An 18302-nucleotide genomic window follows, 5' to 3' on the forward strand; every position below is an offset into this window, starting at 1 on the left:
TCCGTACTGCACTGAAGTATCAGCTAGATTATGTCTTCAAGTCTCTGGAGTAAGGCTTGATCCCACAACCTTGTGATTCAGAGGCAAGTGCTACCACTAAGCCAATTCTGACATGTATATTTAAAATTAACATTTTTTTTTAATCCTGATAAACCACTTTAAAATCTTTGTTGAGGTCCTGCATGCTAATAGTATCCTTTTAATGTGAAATTAAGGCTCATGATCTGTAAATCATTCCAATGATGACACCTGGTGACATTATATTAGTACTACATTATAGCTTTGTAATAATATGTGCAAGTAATAAAAAGGGACACTGAACAGGAAGACTAAAGATAACATTTTACAGGGGGTGGGCAGAGCAACTAGAATTGTATGTTCTGCCAGGGCACCTGCTGAGTGTCTCCATCTTTCCTGGCGGTGCCTTATTTGCCCTTAGGCATTCCTCATTCCTTTAGAATTCCTGGTAACACCCTTACTGTTCACAACCTCTTTGCACAAGGAAACGTCTCTAAATCAAGTTTATGAATGCAGATTCAATCAAGTTACCCCAGCATGCCACACGTAATCAGGTCTATTCTTGCATTTTTGTTTTGATAGGAGAGGGGGAGAAGATTGTGAAACAAACCTTACAGTGCAGGCTATCTAACATGAGGGGACATTACAAAATAACCAATGATAGGAATGGGCTGCTGGAAAGACGAGTTTGTTGTGGCTCTTAGGATCAGAAGAATAGTGAAAGAACATTAATTGATCACAGAATAATGTGGAAAATAAATTGCGACTGATAACGGAGTTATGAATATCAATAACAGTTGCCCCCGCTTATAGCAGGTGCAATCATGCGAACGCGATTTGCCTGCTATGCGCAATTTTATTTGCACTAATTTATTCAGACCGATATACGTGCACATCTTTTATGTGGAATAGCTAAAAAAAAAAATTAAACTTATGAATAGAGTTGCGCTCTATTTTTGTTGCATCCTACAGAACACTATGTAGTTGCACTGGAGAATCCTTAGAACATAAGAATGTAAGAAATAGGAGCAGTAGGCGGCCATTTGGGCCCTCAAGCCTGCTCCGCCATTCAATAAGATCATGGCTGATCGGATCTTGGCCTCAACTCCACTTCCCTGCCCGCTCCCCCATAAACCTTATCGTTCAAAAATCTGTATCTCCACCTTAAATATATTCAATGACCCAGCCTTCACTGGGGTAGAGAATTCCAAAGATTCACGACCCCAGAGAAAAAATTCCTCCCAAGTTCCGTTTTAAATGGGAGACCCCTTATTTTGAAACTATGCCTTCTAGTTCCAGATTCCTCCACAAGGGGAAACATCCTCTCTGCATCTACCCTGTCAAGTCCCTCAGAATCTTGTACGTTTCAATAAGATCACCTCTCATTCTTCTAAACTGAGAAGTAATCACTGTGCTGGCCAAAACATCAGCTGCTTTTTCCACAAACTAGAAGTAATAATTTTATCCCACAAGCAGAAGTATGTGTGTACTGGTTATTAGAACCTGACCTCAGTGGATGAGTTTGTTTGGTTCAATTTTATACAGTTAGCTTTTATGTAAGTTTATTGTGAATCATTGCAGCACCCGCAGGTTTTACTTCTACTCCTTACGGTCCAGAATACTATAGGGCAATGAGAGAGCGTGGGCATTGTAACCATGTGCTTGCTCACGGCAATTTGTTTTAAACTATCAGAAACTCACAGGAAAGTGGTCCAAATTTGGTTGCTTAGTCACATGTTGAATAAATACCATATTCGCTCATCATGAAATAAAATATGTCTACCTCTCATGGTCCTGGCCCATATATATGTTGTACATGGTCCTTTACTTTGCATCTGGCCCATGCTGTACCTCACCTGGGAGTACTTGATGTCAATACTGGGTATTAAAGTAGAAAAAACAAAAAAGTTTTACATTACTCCCAAAAACTTTTAATGGAAACACACTTGCGGCAAATTGGTTTCTTATTGCAATCATTACTAATCACTCTGAAGCATATGTACATATTGGCACTGATCTCTTTCAATTGCTGAACTCATTAAGCAGATATCCATCAAGTGACACACTCAAATACTGGACGCTTAAACTTCTTATGCTTACCTCGACCTCTTGAGGAACTTCTGCCTCTTGGTACTCCTACCACTGTTCCTCCACCTCGTCCCATTAATCTTAGGACTGCTGCACTGTTTACAGACATGGAAAAATTTCTCTGATGGGTTTAAACAGAGAACAAAAAAGTGAACCAGTTAAAAACACAACAGTCATAATCCATGAACAAAAGGGCAGATTTTCATTGAGAACTAGCCTAATATGTTATAGGTAAAATAAATCAGATAGCTCCAAAGAAATCCCATTTCTCACTAATTCCATTTATCCAAGAAATGTAATATTAATTCTGGACACTTTTATGGGGGACAAGAGATGTAATGCACACACTGTAAAATGTACTGTATATATTTTTGACCAGGTTATAAACAAATATTAACAGCTAACATTCAAATGGATTTACAGATTCCAATTTCTACCCAGTTACTTGGTTATTTAAATTAAAGTGACTAAAAAAGTAGTATTAAAAACACTTTTTAAAAAAAAAAAGATTTACTTCTGCACGATAAGCATGTCTGCGAGCTTGAGATAAGCACCACTGCAATATGTAGCTTTGTGGTCATCATCCCCCTTTCCTCCATTCTGCTCATTATGCAAAGAGAGCCAAAGGGATAATTATTATTTGTGTAACTAAGCGTGGAACACTGTTGGATCTGCTAAATTAACTGTACACTATCTTTAAAAAGTTCCATGAACAAAATTATAAAAATGTTTGAAAGACTCCCATGAATAAAAATTGTGACTTCTCTCTAACAGGAGAATGAATATTTGTTTAGAAAATTATAGTCACCCACCTGCTCTTCTTCTGTAAAAGGTACAAGTGCTAAAGGTGGCAGTGGCTCTTCTTGTAAAATAGGAAGAAACTCCTTATCAGTTAGGTCAACGGGAATCTAAATGACAAAAGAATTAGAATTAAAGTGGTCACAGAGTGAAATAGTAAAAGTACTCTTATTCGTCTGCTTTATAGAAATTATTGCAGACAAAAAAATACTACAAGAATTGAGCCAGCACAGCTGCTCAGTGTCGTCAGTCTCCAGATTTAAAAAAAAGATCAAAACTCAATAGTGATATAACACTACTCAAAATGCTGCAGACATTGCGACAGTATCAAATCTGAATCAACCTATTATCCTCGAGTAAACTATCATACCCAGGGACTCTGTTGAACTATTTCTTTAAAAAATACGTTGTAGAAAAATAATTTTTCATGTATCTATTTTAGAAGCGATTTAGTATCACTCTGATAAGCATGTGCCTTTTCTTTGTACTACTATCAAAATATTAAGTTTAAAACACTAAACATTCTTCTGCTAATTCTACAAGCTAACTAGCAGTATGGGAAGAATGCAACTACTGAACAAGTTCATAGCTCATGAATGCTAACAAGATTTTTAAACAATTCACCAGATCAACTGGCTACTGGAATGCAATGCAAAATTTACTGCAAAACGGGTGAAGGTGGGGAAGAGAATTCAAGCTAGAGATTTTGCCCATTTCAGGTGAATAATTATTCCAGCTATAACACAAATTTGATCTAAAATTGCTGTTAGCGAAGAAATATTTCCTCAAAAAAGGTCAAGAATTCTTTTATTTTCTTGCAATAAAAAAAGTAAACGGTCTGGTGCCCTAATTGTTATTTATATTTACATCCAAGTCAATTACACATTCTCGTCTTTCCCCAAGGCCAGAGGGAAGCAATGTATTCCAAAATGCAAGACACGCTCCCTAAAGATCATTTACTCAAGATGTTACATAGAACTGTCACTTCTTTATATATTTGTGGACTGGCTCTTAAATGCCATAAAAAAGAATTGAGAATGTTTCCAACCAATTCTATCAGTAAAAATTAACAGCAAGTAACATTCATATCACACAAGGTCCAGGCAATGACCATAAGAAAGAGTAGGAGTAGGCCATTCGGCCCCTTGAGCCTGCTTCATCATTCAATAAGATAATTGCTGATCATCGACCTCAACTCCACTTTCCTGTCCGATCTCCCTATCCCTTGATTCCTCTAGACTCCAAAAATCTATCTATCTCAGCCTTGAATATATTCAGCACCTACAGCCCTCTGGGGCAGAGAATTCCAGAGATTCACAACTAAATTCTTCATCTGTCTTAAATGGCCTAACTCTTATCCTGAGACTGTATCCCCTAGTTCTAGACACTCCAGCCAGGGGAAACAACCTCTCAGCATCTACCCTGTCAATCCCCTTCAGAATCTTGTATGTTTAAATGAGATCACCTCTCATTCTTCTAAACTCGAGAGAGTATAGGCCCATTCTCATCATCATCATAGGCAGTCTCTCGAAATCGAGGAAAACTTGCTTCCAATCTAAAAGTGAGTTCTCAGGTGGCTGTACAGTCCAATACGGGAATTACAGTCTCTGTCACAGGTGGGGCAGACAGTGGTTGAAGAAAAGGGTGGGTGGGGAGCCCGGTTTGCCGCACGCTCCTTAAATTGTCTACGCTTGGCTCCTGCATGCTCTTGGCGATGAGACTCGAGGTGCTCAGTGTTGTCCCAGATGCTCTTCCTCCACTTGCTGCAATGCTCCATCTCACTATCAACAAGCTCCCCGCTGGAGTGGAACTAAACTATAGAACCAATGGGAACCTGTTCAACCTACATCACCTCCAGGCTAGATCCAAGGTCGTCCCATCTTCCATCATTGAACTACAGTAAGATGACGCTTGCGTCTGCGCACACTCATAAGCCAATTCTATACAATCTCTCATAAGACAGTCCTCTCATTCCAGGAATCAATCTAGTGAACCTTCGTTGCACCGCTTTCAAGGCAAGTATATCCTTCCGAATTCAGAAGAATGAGAGGTGATCTTATCGAAACGTATAGGATTATGAGGGAGCTTGACATAGTGGATGCAGGGGATGTTTCCACTGATGGGGGAGACTAGAACTAGGGGGCATAATCTTAGAATAAGGGGCTGCCCATTTAAAGCTGAGATGAAAAGAAATTTCTTCTGAGGGTTGTAAATCTGTGGAATTCACTGCCTCAGAGAGCTGTGGAAACTGGGTCATTGAATAAATTTAAGACAGAGATAGACAGTTTCTTAACCGATAATGGAATAAGGGGTTGAGGAGTGGGCAGGGATGTGGACCTGAGTCTATGATCGGATCAGCCATGATCGTATTAAATGGCGGAGCAGGCTTGAGGGGCAGGATGGCCTATTCCTGCTCCTATTTCTTATGTTCCTTAGATAAGGAGACCAAAGCTGTGCACAGTACTCCAGGTGTGGTCTCACTAAGGCCTCACTCTTATACTCCAACCTCCTTACAATAAAGGGCAACATGCCATTTGCCTTCCTTATTGCTTGCTGTACCTGCATGCTAGCTTTCTGTGTTTCTTGCACAAGGACACCAACATTTAAAAGTTTCTCACTATTTAAAAAAGTTTTTCTATTCTTCCTACCAAAGTAAATAACTTCACATTTTCCTGTGTTATACTCCATCTGCCATCTTACTGCCCACTCACAGACTATCTATATCCCTTTGCAGATGCTTTGTGTTCCCCTCGCAGCTTAGTATTGTCAGCAAACTTGGATACATTACACTTGGTCCCTTCATCTCGATCATTAATATAGATTGTAAATAGCTGAGGCCCCAACACTGATCCTTGTGGCACCCCACTAGTTACAGCCTGCCAACCTGAAAAAGACTCCTTTATCCTTACTCTTTGTTTTCTGTCCATTAGCCAATCCTCTATCCATGATAATACATTACCTCCAATCCCATGATGCCTTATCTACGAGGAACCTTATTGAATGCCTTTTGGAAATCCAAATATATTACATTCACTGGTTCCCCTTTATCTACCCTGCTAATTAAATCCTCAAAAAAACTCCCCTAAATTTGTCAAACTCTATTTCCCTTTCATAAAACCATGTTGATTCTGCCTAAATATGTTATGATTTTTTTTTTTTAAGTGCCTTGATACCACTTCTTTAACAATGGATTGCAGCATTTTCCCGACAACTGATGTCAGGCTAACTGGTCTGTAGTTCCTGATTTTCTCTCTTCCCCCCCCTTTCTTGAGTAGAATAGTTACATTTGCTCCCTTCCAATCCACTGGGACAGTTATAGAATTTAAGAAATTTTGAAAGATCAAAAACAATGCATCCATTATATCTGCAACCACCTTTTTTAGAACCCTAGGATGTAGGCCGTCAGGTCCATGGGATTTGTCGGCTTTTAGTCCTATTAGTTTCTCCAGTACTTTTTCTCTTTATATTAATTACATTTATTTCCTCACCTTCATTAGACCCTTGGTTCCCCACCATTTTAGACATGCTTTTTGTGTCTACTACTGTGAAGACAGACACAAAATATGTGTTTAAAGTTTCTGCCATTTCCTTATTCCCCATCATAATTTCGCCTGACTCAGCCTTTAAGGGACCAATGTTTACTTTTTACATACTTGTATAAGCTCTTACAATCTCTTTTTATATTTCTTGCTATATTTTTCTCTGGCTATTTTTCCCATCAATTTTTTTGGTTATCTTTTGCTGGTTTCTGAAACTCTCCCAATCCTCAGGCTTACTACTATTCTATGCAACACAATAAGCTTCTTTCAATCTAATGCTATCCTTAACTTCTTTAGTTAGCCACGGATGGATCACTTTTCTTGTGGAGTTTTTGTTTCTCAATGGAATGTATTTTTGTTTGAGAATTATGAAATATTTCTTTAAATGCTAGCCACTGCTTTTCTACTGCCATACCTTTTCATCTATTTTTCCAATCTACCTTAGTCAACTTGCCCTTCATACCTATGTAATTGGCTTTATTTAAGTTTAAGACTCTAGTTTTGGACTTGGGCAAGTCACTCTCAAACGTAATGTGAAATTCTATTGCATTATGATCACTCTATCCCAGAGGATCCTTTGCTATGAGATTGCTAATTAATCCTGTCTCATTACAAAATACAAGATCTAAAATAGCCTGTTTCCTGGTTGGTTCCATGACATATTGTTCTAGAAAACTGTCCCGAATGCAGTCCATGAACTCATCCTCCAGACTACCTATGCCAATTTGATTTGTCCAGTCTATATGATTAAAGTCCCCCACGATTATTGCATTACTTTTGCTACAAGCTCAGACTATTTCTTGATTAATATTCTGTCCAACGGTATAGCTACTGTTAGGGGACCTATATACTACTCCCACAAGTCTTTTCTGTCCTTTGTTATTCCTCATCTCCACCCATACGGATTCTACTTCCTGATCTTCCAAGCCGAAATCCTTTCTCTCTACTGTCCTTATGTCATCCTCTCTCAGGGCTACACCCCCCCTACCTCCACCTCCCCACCCCCCCAACCTCCTTTCCCATTCTGCCTCTCTTTTCGAAACATCATGTACTCTGGAACATTTAGTTCCCAACCTTGGTCACCTTCCAACCACGTCTCCGTAATGGTCATTAGATCAAAGCCATTTATCTCTATTTGTGCCACTAGTTTGTTTACCTTGTTACGAATGCTTCATGCATTCAGACAAAGAGCCTTTAATTTATTTATTTTAACCATTATTCCCCGCTTTGACATTCTCTGCTGCACGGCTACCATTAAACTCTCTGTCCTTTCCTGTCAGTCTGCTTATTTTTACCCAAATTGCTCCACTACTCTATTGCATTGACCTTTCTCTTTAGATAGCTAACTTTCACCTCACCTGACCCCCCTCCCCCCATTTTTTTAAGTTTAAAGCCCTATCTACAGCCCTAGTTATTCGATTTGCCAGGATGCTAGTCCCAGCCCGGTTTAAGTGAGCCCGTCCCGATGGAATGCTCCTTCTTTCCCCAGTACTGGTGCCAGTGCCCCATGAATTGAAGCCCCTTCCTCCCACATCACTCTTTGGGCCATGCATTTAACTCTCCAATCTGCTTGACCCTATGCCAATTTGCTCATGGCTCAGGTAGTAATCCAGAGATTACCATCTCCAACAAGAGAGATCTAGCCACGTCACCATGACAGTCAACAACATTACCATTGTCAAATCCCCAACTGTCAACATCTTGGGGGTTACCATTGAACAGAAACTTAAACCGGACCAGTCAAATAAATATTGTGGCTACAAGAGTAGGTCAGAGGCTGGGTATTCGGCGGCAAGTGACTCACCTCCTGACTCCCCAAAGCCTTTCCACCATCTACAAGGCACAAGTCAGGAGTGTAATGGAATACTTTCCACTTGCCTGGATGAGTGCAGCTCCGACACTCAAGAAGTTCAACACCATCCAGGTCAAAGCAGCCCGCTTGATTGGCACCCTGTATCCACCACCTTAAACATTCACTCCCATCACCACTGCACCACATCTGCAGTGCGTACCATCTACAAGATGCACTGTAGCCTCGCCACGGCTCCTTCGAAAGCACCTCCCAAACCCGCGACCTCTACCACCCAGAAGGACAAGAGCAGCAGGCGCATGGGAACACCATAACTTCGAAGTTCCCCTCCAAGTCACATATCATCCAGATTTGGAAATATATTGCCTTTTGTTCATCGTCACGGAGTCAAAAACCTGGAATCCTACCTAACATCACCGTGGGACTACCTTCACCTCACAGACTGCAGCAGTTCAAGATGGCGGCTCGCCACCACCTTCTTGAGGGCAATTAGGGATGGACACAAAAATGCTGGGCTTGCCAGTAACACCCACATCCCAGGAATGAACAAAGAAAAAAATTATTCAATGACAACAGCTTCTGACAGGCACCATGCAATTTACTAAGTTTTGCCAAGACATACCTTGAGGTCCTTTATATAAAGTGCTAGCATTTCTTCCCTTCCATAACGGTAATCTGCTAACTTATACTTTGGCAATGCTGGTGAGAGAGGAGGGGAGGTAATACTCCCACCGCTTGACAATGCACGAAGCCTGCAAGAAAAGAGAGCGTGTTTAGACTCACCATTCTTAGTTTGGACAGAACACACCATTATAACGATTTCAACAAGCAACAATGAATGGTCTTTGAACAAAATTACATCACTACATCAGTAAAGAGACTAGCACATATAAGTTTATTAAAATTAGTCACTACAGTCCAAAGATATCCAATAATTAAAGGTTTACACAATTAGTTTCACCACTCAAAATTGCTAAATTTTTATTCATTACCTCAAAATATTTGTTACCCACTGGTGGTACTTCCTATTTAATGGATTTCTGGTTGTAACAGAAATGGGAATCTGTCCCATTTCAAATTATAATATTTCTATATTGTATCTTCGCATTCCAATTTTAATTAAGCCCAAAGTGGCAAATTAAACTGGCTTCTGCTAACTACGTTCTGGAACAAATTTATATTGTACTCATGCATTCAGGGCAAGGGGCTCCGTGGCTGCAAAAGCTTTTATCAACCCACTGACTTCTGAACTACAGCTTACATAAGAACTTAAGAAATAGGTGCAGCAGTAGGCCATTTGGCCCCTCGAGCCTGCTCTGCCATTTAGTAAGATCATGGCTGATCTTATACCTCAACTCCTTTCCTGCATTATCCCCATATCCCTTGATTCCCTTAATATTCAAAAATCTATCGATCTGTCTTGAATATACTCAACAACTTAGCCTCCACAGCCCTCTGCGGTAGAGAATTCCAAAGATTCACCACCCTTTGCGTGAAGAAATTTCTCATCTCAATCCTAAATGGCTGACCCCTTATTCTGAGACGGCAACCCTAGTTCTATAATCTCCAGCCAGGGGAAACATCCTCCCTGCATCTACCCTGTCAAGCCCTGTAAGAATTTTGTATGTTTCAATATTAACTCTCCTTTTTCTAGAGGCCTCGTCTACTCAATCTATGCTCATAGGAATCAGTCTGGTAAACCTTCATTGTGCTCCCTCTATGGCAAGTATATCCTTCCTTAGGCAAGACCAAAACTATACACAATTCTCCAGGTGTGGTCTTACCATCAGGGCCCTATATAATTGCAGTAAGATGTCTTTACCACAATGGCAATTAAAATACATCACTTAAATCTCCAATACAGATGAAATCTATTTTGTAATATTCAAATGGGCAAAATGTGAAATATTTCCAAGTTCATCAAAATTTACAAGATGTAGGAAAACACTACAACTACATGCTTAGCATAGGTGGGAGCAATGGAAATCACAGCCATTGCCCAGAAAGTGAGTCACACAATGGCAAGGCACATATAAATTGTCATCTCTTCTGCACACAAGGATCATATGAACAGCTAGCTAGTCTGTGTTTTGGAATTGATGTGACATAAGCCATTGCTTTTTGAAGCTTTAGAATTGTTTGAATCTTTAGTTTGGATCTGCACGTGTCTGGTTCGACTCATTTACTTTCCCCATCAGTTTTGTTACAAAATCCTCCATCAGGTCTTTGCTAAGCTGAAGATAACTTTCTATACTGCATTGCAACAGTCAATGCTGCATCCTTTTTGGACCAAAGTACTTATACAGCTTTTTAATGAGTATTGATTTCTGAAGGTGCACTGTACCATTAATACACTGGACTTATGAAGTGGCATGAATGCTCAGTTAATGCTTGTTATACAAATGTTCATGGCCACATTCTCCTGGTTTTGTAAAGTACACTCAATTAACTAGGATATAAAAAAAAAACACATGGCCCAAAAGAATCTCTATGTAGGGTTAATAACTTGGAGAATACCTATGGTATATGATGAAGAAAGCACAAGGAAATAAGGGCAGGGATAGAAAGAGATTAGATGGGAATCTACAAGATCAACATTATTATTGAGTTATGTGGTGACAAGTCAATTTAGAACACCGGACAGTGGCATTGAACACTCCTGCCCACTCAAGATTATTTCTAGCATCAAAAAGTTATAAACAGATTAAATAGGCTGTCCATTACAGGTGTCTTGTAAGACTACACTGTCAGCTTCGTCACATTATCAATTAATGTTCAGATCGACTGAGCAGGTACATTGGTAAGCTAGTGCAATGCGAATTAGGTCCCACGTACAAATTCGACCTCCCGAATCGATATCGGTAAATTGCCTGGGCCGAGGTTCGGGATTTTCCCGGATTTCGGAGACGAAATCTGCTGTCCCGAATCCTTATTTGGCTCAGCGGTGACCCATAGTAAGAAAAAAAAAAATGATCAGGAAAAACCTGCGCTGCAGCCCTTGGGACAGCAGTAGGTATGAAGACCTGCAAAAAAGGTAAGTTAAAGTTTTTATTTTTTTTAATTCTTTTGCAGTGATTCGATAGTTAAGTGTCGTGAATATTTTGTGATTTTTTTATTTTTTGGAAAAAAATTTTTTGATGTACGCGCGCATGCGCTTGTGTGGGGGTGGGGATTATTTACTGTTGTGAAAAAAATGTTCGGATTTCTGAATATTTTTACGGATTTCGGACGACCCTCCATTTTCGAAACATTTCAGATTTTGGAACTCCGATTTGGGGGGTCGAACCTGTACTCAATACACAATAATCATTTTGAAGATTCGTAAATGTCAATTTTCTTCAAACCCTTGGCTGAAGAAAAAAAGCATGTCGTGAAAAAAGCATAGATGCAATCACTATGTTGGGATTAACAGAAGTTAAGCATGGCGTTCCTTTTTCTTTAAAATCTGCATCAAGGTTATTTGCTTCCTGCGCCTCCAAAACAATAGAAGCTCTTCCACTTAGTGTGTCTCTAGCTCTTGGTCAGTTTAAGACCAACTATTAAGATGTAGAATGTTGAATACATGTAGACCCAATTTTTTCAGCTGAAAATTTAATATTTTTCACTACAAGACACAAAGTAATTCTCCCCTTACATTGAGACTAATATGTACCAGGTTAATAACAGCCACATTTTCAGCATTTATTTAAAAATCAGAAACCAAAAGCAAGCTGGTCACAAAATAAGAAAAGATTTCTCACCACTCAGGTCCAAAGTTAAGTGTCTGTGTTTCTGCTGCCATTTTTCTCTTTCAATTCACTGTTGAAATAAAAAATAAACACAGAAAGTTGACAAGTTAGTTATAATTTTTTTTAATTAATCGTCAGCCTGGTTTAGCTGATAGCATTCTTGCCTCTGGGTCAGAAGATTGCATTAGTCCCACACAATGGGCTCAATTTTCCCCAAAGCATTTTGTTGGCATACTTGAAGAGTTACGCCTGATTTTTTGGGGCCCAAGTACACCAAAAAAGTGTGTTGTAATTTTCCTCGTTGGATCTCTTCATTTTGTTGTGGCCTAACTCAACCTTTAGTTTTGGGGATTGAGCCTTGATCTGTGCCAAAAAGATCGGGCTGCCATGGTAACCAAGGACACAATGCGAGCTGAGGCTGCCACCAACTTACCTCCAACCCCACCCGAAGGACAGAGAGAGAACCAGGGACCGAGAATGGGATCGGACTGAGAGAGAACCGGGAACCGAGAATGGGATCGGACTGAGAGAGAACCGGGAACCGAGAATGGGATCGGACTGAGAGAGAACCGGGAACCGAGAATGGGATCGGACTGAGAGAGAACCGGGAACCGAGAATGGGATCGGACTGAGAGAGAACCGGGAACCGAGAATGGGACACAACTGAGTTGTGTTCTATGGCAAAAAAAAATCTAAGATTTCTGTTCCTGATTACTATTCGGTGACCCCTTCTGGAAAGGGTAAGGATAGAAGACATGGCACTGTGTTCAGTAATTTTCCTTCGCCCCCAAAGACCCACCATGTTCAAACTGCTTGCACAACACATTGTCTATGTTCTAAGATCATAGACCAAAAATGGCCAGTTAGGCAAGGTATGTCAAGACTGAACTGCAGCTATGCAACACCCTCACACTGGGCAAATAGCAAAGAAATACATGTTAAACATAGCTTCCAAAGTTACTAAATAAACTGTTCACTAAGAATCTACAAATTGCTTGCTGGATGTGAAAGTGAAATTTTAGAATGGGCTATAGGAGGGGCTAATCGACTCCATTTCCTTGAAGGACGTGTGTGTTTATACTAGTCATTTAATTGCCCAATATTTTTTATATTGATAGAAATCAAGTCATAAAGGAGCGCATTTTTAGCTCAGTCAGCTCTCTCCACCAAAATATTCCCAGCGTCAGCTACAGGACAGATATGCTGCCTAGGACACTAGGTGAAACTGCAAATGGGCCAAAGCACAGTTCCCTCAACCTGATGACATTCAAAATAATTTCCCAACAAAGCAGCAAGATAACTTTCTTTTTGATTTAAAATACTGTTGTCAAACTGTTCTAGGAACATAGGAAAAACTGTAGGCCATTCAGCTCCTCGAGCATTCTCTACCATTCAATGAGATCATGGCTGATCTGTGCCCCAAGTTCATATATACGCAACTTTGGCCCACATCCCTTAATGCCTTTGGTTAACAAAAAGCTATCAATCTCCAATTTAAAATTAACAATTAATCTCGCATCAATTGCCCCCTGCAGAAGAGAGTTCCAGGGGAGCTGGAGGCAATCATGCATTGCCAGGAACCAGACACAGTATGGATTACTGAGACATGGCTACAGAAAAATCAGGACTGGGAACTAAACATTTCAGGGTATAACATATTTAGAAGAGAGGGGGGAAAAGGGGAAGTGGAATAAGCTATACTTACTCAGGATAACATAATGGCAGTAGAAAAACAGTGATGCAGCTATCAGCAAAACAAAAGAATCCATATGGATAAATACATTTTTCTCCAAAACATTTAATTTAATGTAATTTCTATTAATTTTTAAAAATGATGTTTTTTCATTTATGTTGTGTTTTATTTGATTTTAGGGGTACAGGTATTCTCATTGATACTCGTCATCATCATAGGCAGTCCCTCAAAATCGAGGAAGACTTGCCTCCACTCTGAGTTCTCAGGTGACTGAACAGTCCAATTCGGGAATTACAGTGTCACAGGTGGGACAGATGTCGACATCGAAGCGTCCAAGTTCCTGGGCAACGATGGCAGTGCGATGTTCCAATCTGTTGCTGTTGGAGTTGACCATGAGGGTCCTGATGTTCCAGGTCCCGAACTTCATTTGAAGGGTGGAAGATGCCTGTGCGCAAGTTCTTTTAACGTGGGTGGCCGTTGCACACCGGCTACCACACAGGCTTAGCAGAGCAAGGGCTTGGATCATGGGCAAGGGGGTCCAAGACGACAGGAGACCAGGCACTACTATATAAGCCTAGTTGCCTATGGCGGGATACACGCCGTAAGCTCGGCGCTGAACAGCGCCCTTCGGTGAGTTGGTGATTCGGCCACCAACAGCTGACAAGACTCATAAAGATTTAATAGGCAGAGGGCAAAAATGGACAGGCATTCACACAGTAGCAACAGTGCTCAGTTTTGGAAGGGTGCAGCAATAAGGAGATGTGATAAATATACTGGCTACTGATATAAAAGACATGGTGAAATTTGTTCAGACACATTGATTGGTTCTGCACAACAGCTTGCGCTTAAAACCAAATACCAAGCATAGATTGGGTGACCGCTTTGCGGAGCACCTCCATTCAGTCCGCAAGTGTGACCCTGAGCTTCCGGTCGCCTGTCACTTTAATTCTGCACTCCATTCCTACTCTGACCTCTCCATCTTTGGTCCCCTTCACTGTTCCAACGAAGCTCAATGAAAGCTCGAGGAACAGCACCTCATCTTTCGTTTAGGCACTTTACAACCTTCTTGATTCAACAGCAAGTTCAACAATTTCAGAGTGTAGCCGCTGCTCCCTCCCCCCCGCCTGTTTCTTTTTTTCTCCTTGTCTCTAGTCATTGATAGTAATGGGAGCTCCGAGCATTTAGGCCTCAGACCCGAAGTGCTCGTTCCTCCAGGACTACCAGGCACTTTCGGATTTTTTGGGGGGGGGGTCAGAGGCATCCGCCGTGGGAAGCCTCCGACCGCAATTTTTGGCCCAATATATTGCGCTAAAAGGAAAGAATAAACACAAATGAGTCTCCATGGATGAATAAAGCCATAAGGGAACAATTGAGGGCAAGAAAAGAAGCCTCCATTCAGTACATAGACAGCGGGGGAGTGCATGATAAGGGGGAAATACAAAAAGCTCAGGAGAGAAAAAAATCAATTAAGGCAAAGAGGAACTAAGAAATTAAATTATCAAGGAACATAAAACAAAATAGTAAAAGATTTTACAGGCGCATCATTAAAAAAGGAAAGTTGGGATGGGAATAGGGTCATTAAGGGATAGTCAGGATAATAACATAGGTAACGATTGAGGGATGGCAGAAATATTAAATAATTATTTTGCTTCAATATTTACCAGGGAGTTAGAACAGGTGGACATGACATTAGATGATGAGATTAGTACATTTAAAATAAAAGAGGGGATATATTAAATAAAATAAATCAAACTCAAAGAGGATAAAACCCCTGCTCCAGGGGGGATTGCATCTACGCCTTTTAAAAGAATCCAGGGAAGAGATAGCAGAGGCATTACTGCACATATTTAATAATTCATTAGAAAAAGGTGTAGTGCCAGAGGACTGGTGGATAGCTAACGTAATACCTATATTTAAGAAGGAGGATGGAACATGTCCAGAGAATTATAGACCAGTCAGCTTAACATCGGTGGTCGGAAAAATAATGGAATCCCTACTAAAAGGAGAAAATAGAACATCTAGAAACCAAAAATATAAAACGAATAGTCAGCATGGATTTCAAAAGGGAAAGCCTTGCTTGACCAAACTTACTGAATTTTTTGAAGGTAACAGAGAGATTAGACAATGGTAATGCATCTAGATTTTCAAAAGGCCTTCGATAAGGTACCCCATAATAGACTGACGAACAAGGTCAGAGAATGTGGAGTCAGGCGACAAGTAGCAGAATGGATAGCTAGCTGACTTCAAGATAGAAAGCAGGAAGTCGGGGTAAAAGGTAGCTATTCACAGTGGCAGACGTAGTGGTGTGCCACAAGGACCAGTGCAGGGACCACTGTTGTTCACAATTTAGACTTTGGAATCAAAATTACAATTTCTAAATTTGCGGATGACACCAAATTTTTTTGGGGGGGGGGGGGTGTGTGAAGAGATCGTCAATAGTGCAACACATTACAGGAGGATATTAATAAAATTGCTGAATGAGCATATAATTGGTAAATAAAGTTCAACAGATAAGTTTGAGGTATTACATTTTGTTATTTGGAGGGTACGAGGTGGGGTAGAGGAACAAAGGGATCTCAAGAGTACAAATACACAAAACAAAGTTGCGACACAGGTTTGCTAGGCCATTAACAAAAGAAGCAAACCAAGCACTAGGGCTTATTTCTACAGGTATAGAACTGAAGAGTAGGGAAGTTATGCTAAACTTGTATCGAACTTTGGTTAGACTGCACACAGTTCTGGTCGCCATTTTATAAAAAGAATATAGAAGCACTAGCGAGGGTAGAGAGAAGATTTACAAGGATGATACCAGAAATACAAGGGTATACATGTCAGGAAAGGATGAACAAGCTGGGTTCTCTTTTCTCTTGAAAAAAGGCTGAGGGGTGACCTGAGAGGTCTTTAAAATTATGAATGGTTTTGATAAGTGTGGATAGAGAGAGAATATTTCCACTTGTGAGGAACAGCATAACTAGAGACCATCAATATAAGATAGTCACCAAGAAATACAACAGGGAATTCAGAAGAAACCTATTTACCCAAAGAATGGTGAGAATGTGGAACTCACTACCACAGGGAATGGTTGAAGGGAATAGTATAAATGCATTTAAGAGGAGGCTAGATAAACATGACAGAGAAGGGAATAGAGGGTTATGCTGATAGATTTAGATGAGGAAAGACAGGAGGAGGCTCGAGTGGAGCATAAATGTCGGCATGGACTGGTTGGGCTGAATATGTAATGTAATCCTACCACCCTGTGTGTAGAAGAGTCTCCTAATATCACTCCTGAAAGGTTTGGCTCTAATTTTTAGACTATACCCTCTCATCCTAGAATCCTCAACCAGTGGAAAGAGTTTCTGTCTACCCTATCTGTTCTCCTTAATATCTTGAAAACTTCAATCAGATCATCCCTTTTCCTTCTAAATTCTTGGGAATACAATCCTAATTTGGGTAATCTCTCCTCATAACATAATCCTTGAAGTCCAGATATCATTCTGATAAACCTACGCTGCACTCCCTCCTTCCTAAGGAGTGGTGCCCAGCTCACAGTACACGAGGTGTGTTCTAACCAGGGCTTTGTACAGCTGCAGCATAACTTCTACCCTTTTGTATTAGTCCTCTAGATATAAAGGCCAGTATCCCATTAACCTTTTTGATTATTTTCTGTACCTGTGACATTTTCAAGATCTATGTACCTGAACCCCCAAGTCTCTCAAATTCATGCTGGCTCTCTGATTGTGACATTTCTTTGAGGTGTTCAGTCACCCTATCCTTAATTATAGACTTTAGCAATTTCCCAACAGATATTAGGCTATCTGGTCTATAATTCCCTTGGTTCCCCCTCACCATTTTTAAATAGCGGAGTGACATGCGCAATTTTCCAATCTAAATGAACGGTTCCTGAATCGTGAGAACTTTGGAAGAACATAATTAGGGCATCTGCAATGTGCTCACCGACTTCCTTTAAAACCCTGGGATGGAAACCATCTGGTCCTGGGGATTGGTCACTCTTTTGTATCATTATTTTCTTCATTTCTGTTATTTTACTTACATTAATTTTATTGAGTCCCTGCCCTCAATTTAGTTTCCTTGGGATTTCTGGTATGCTATCCTCTTCCTCTACTGTAAATACTGACACAAAGTAGTTATTCACATTTTATCATTGATATCACTGCTTTCAGCTTTTAAGGGGCCAACATTGCTCCTGACTACCTTCTTTTTCCTAATATAATTGTAAACAAATGTAGTGTTGATTTTCCTTTTATACTCCTTTTTGTAGCTCTTACTGTCCGTTTTGTGACCCTTTGTATCTTTCCCATTTGCTATCTATACTATCTTTTGCATTTTTGTATGCTTTTTCTTTTAACTTTATGCTGTTCCTTACCTCTTCAGTAGTGCATGGTTGTTTCCCTTCAGGGGTATAAATTGGTTCTCTATCACCTTAAATAATTTTTTTGAACATCTCCCACTGTTCTTGTGTCGTTTTACCCATTAACAAGATTTGCCCAGTTTACTGGACAGTCTCTCTGCCTCATCTCTTTGAAGTCAGCCTTACCTAAATCTAGAATCTTAGTACTGGTTTTGTATTTCTCCCTTTCAAAACACTACGTTGAACTTGATCATGTTAT

At 40.2% G+C, this 18302-nt stretch overlaps 1 protein-coding gene across 1 annotated transcript in view; it reads right to left on the reverse strand.

Annotated features, from left to right (window-relative positions):
• gigyf2 (GRB10 interacting GYF protein 2) overlaps positions 1-18302 on the reverse strand; it is a 127385-nt gene that overhangs the window by 91109 nt on the left and 17974 nt on the right. Inside the window, exons 2-5 of the mRNA XM_070884054.1 lie at positions 11994-12051; positions 8876-9005; positions 2919-3014; positions 2119-2227 (exon numbers count right to left, since the gene is read on the reverse strand). Coding sequence (XP_070740155.1) covers positions 2119-2227; positions 2919-3014; positions 8876-9005; positions 11994-12034 — 376 coding nt within the window. The 5' untranslated portion in view covers positions 12035-12051. The remainder of the gene's footprint in view (positions 1-2118; positions 2228-2918; positions 3015-8875; positions 9006-11993; positions 12052-18302) is intronic.

The sequence above is a fragment of the Pristiophorus japonicus genome, chromosome 6, assembly GCF_044704955.1.
Source record: "Pristiophorus japonicus isolate sPriJap1 chromosome 6, sPriJap1.hap1, whole genome shotgun sequence".
In the NCBI taxonomy this organism is placed as follows: Eukaryota; Metazoa; Chordata; class Chondrichthyes; family Pristiophoridae; genus Pristiophorus; species Pristiophorus japonicus.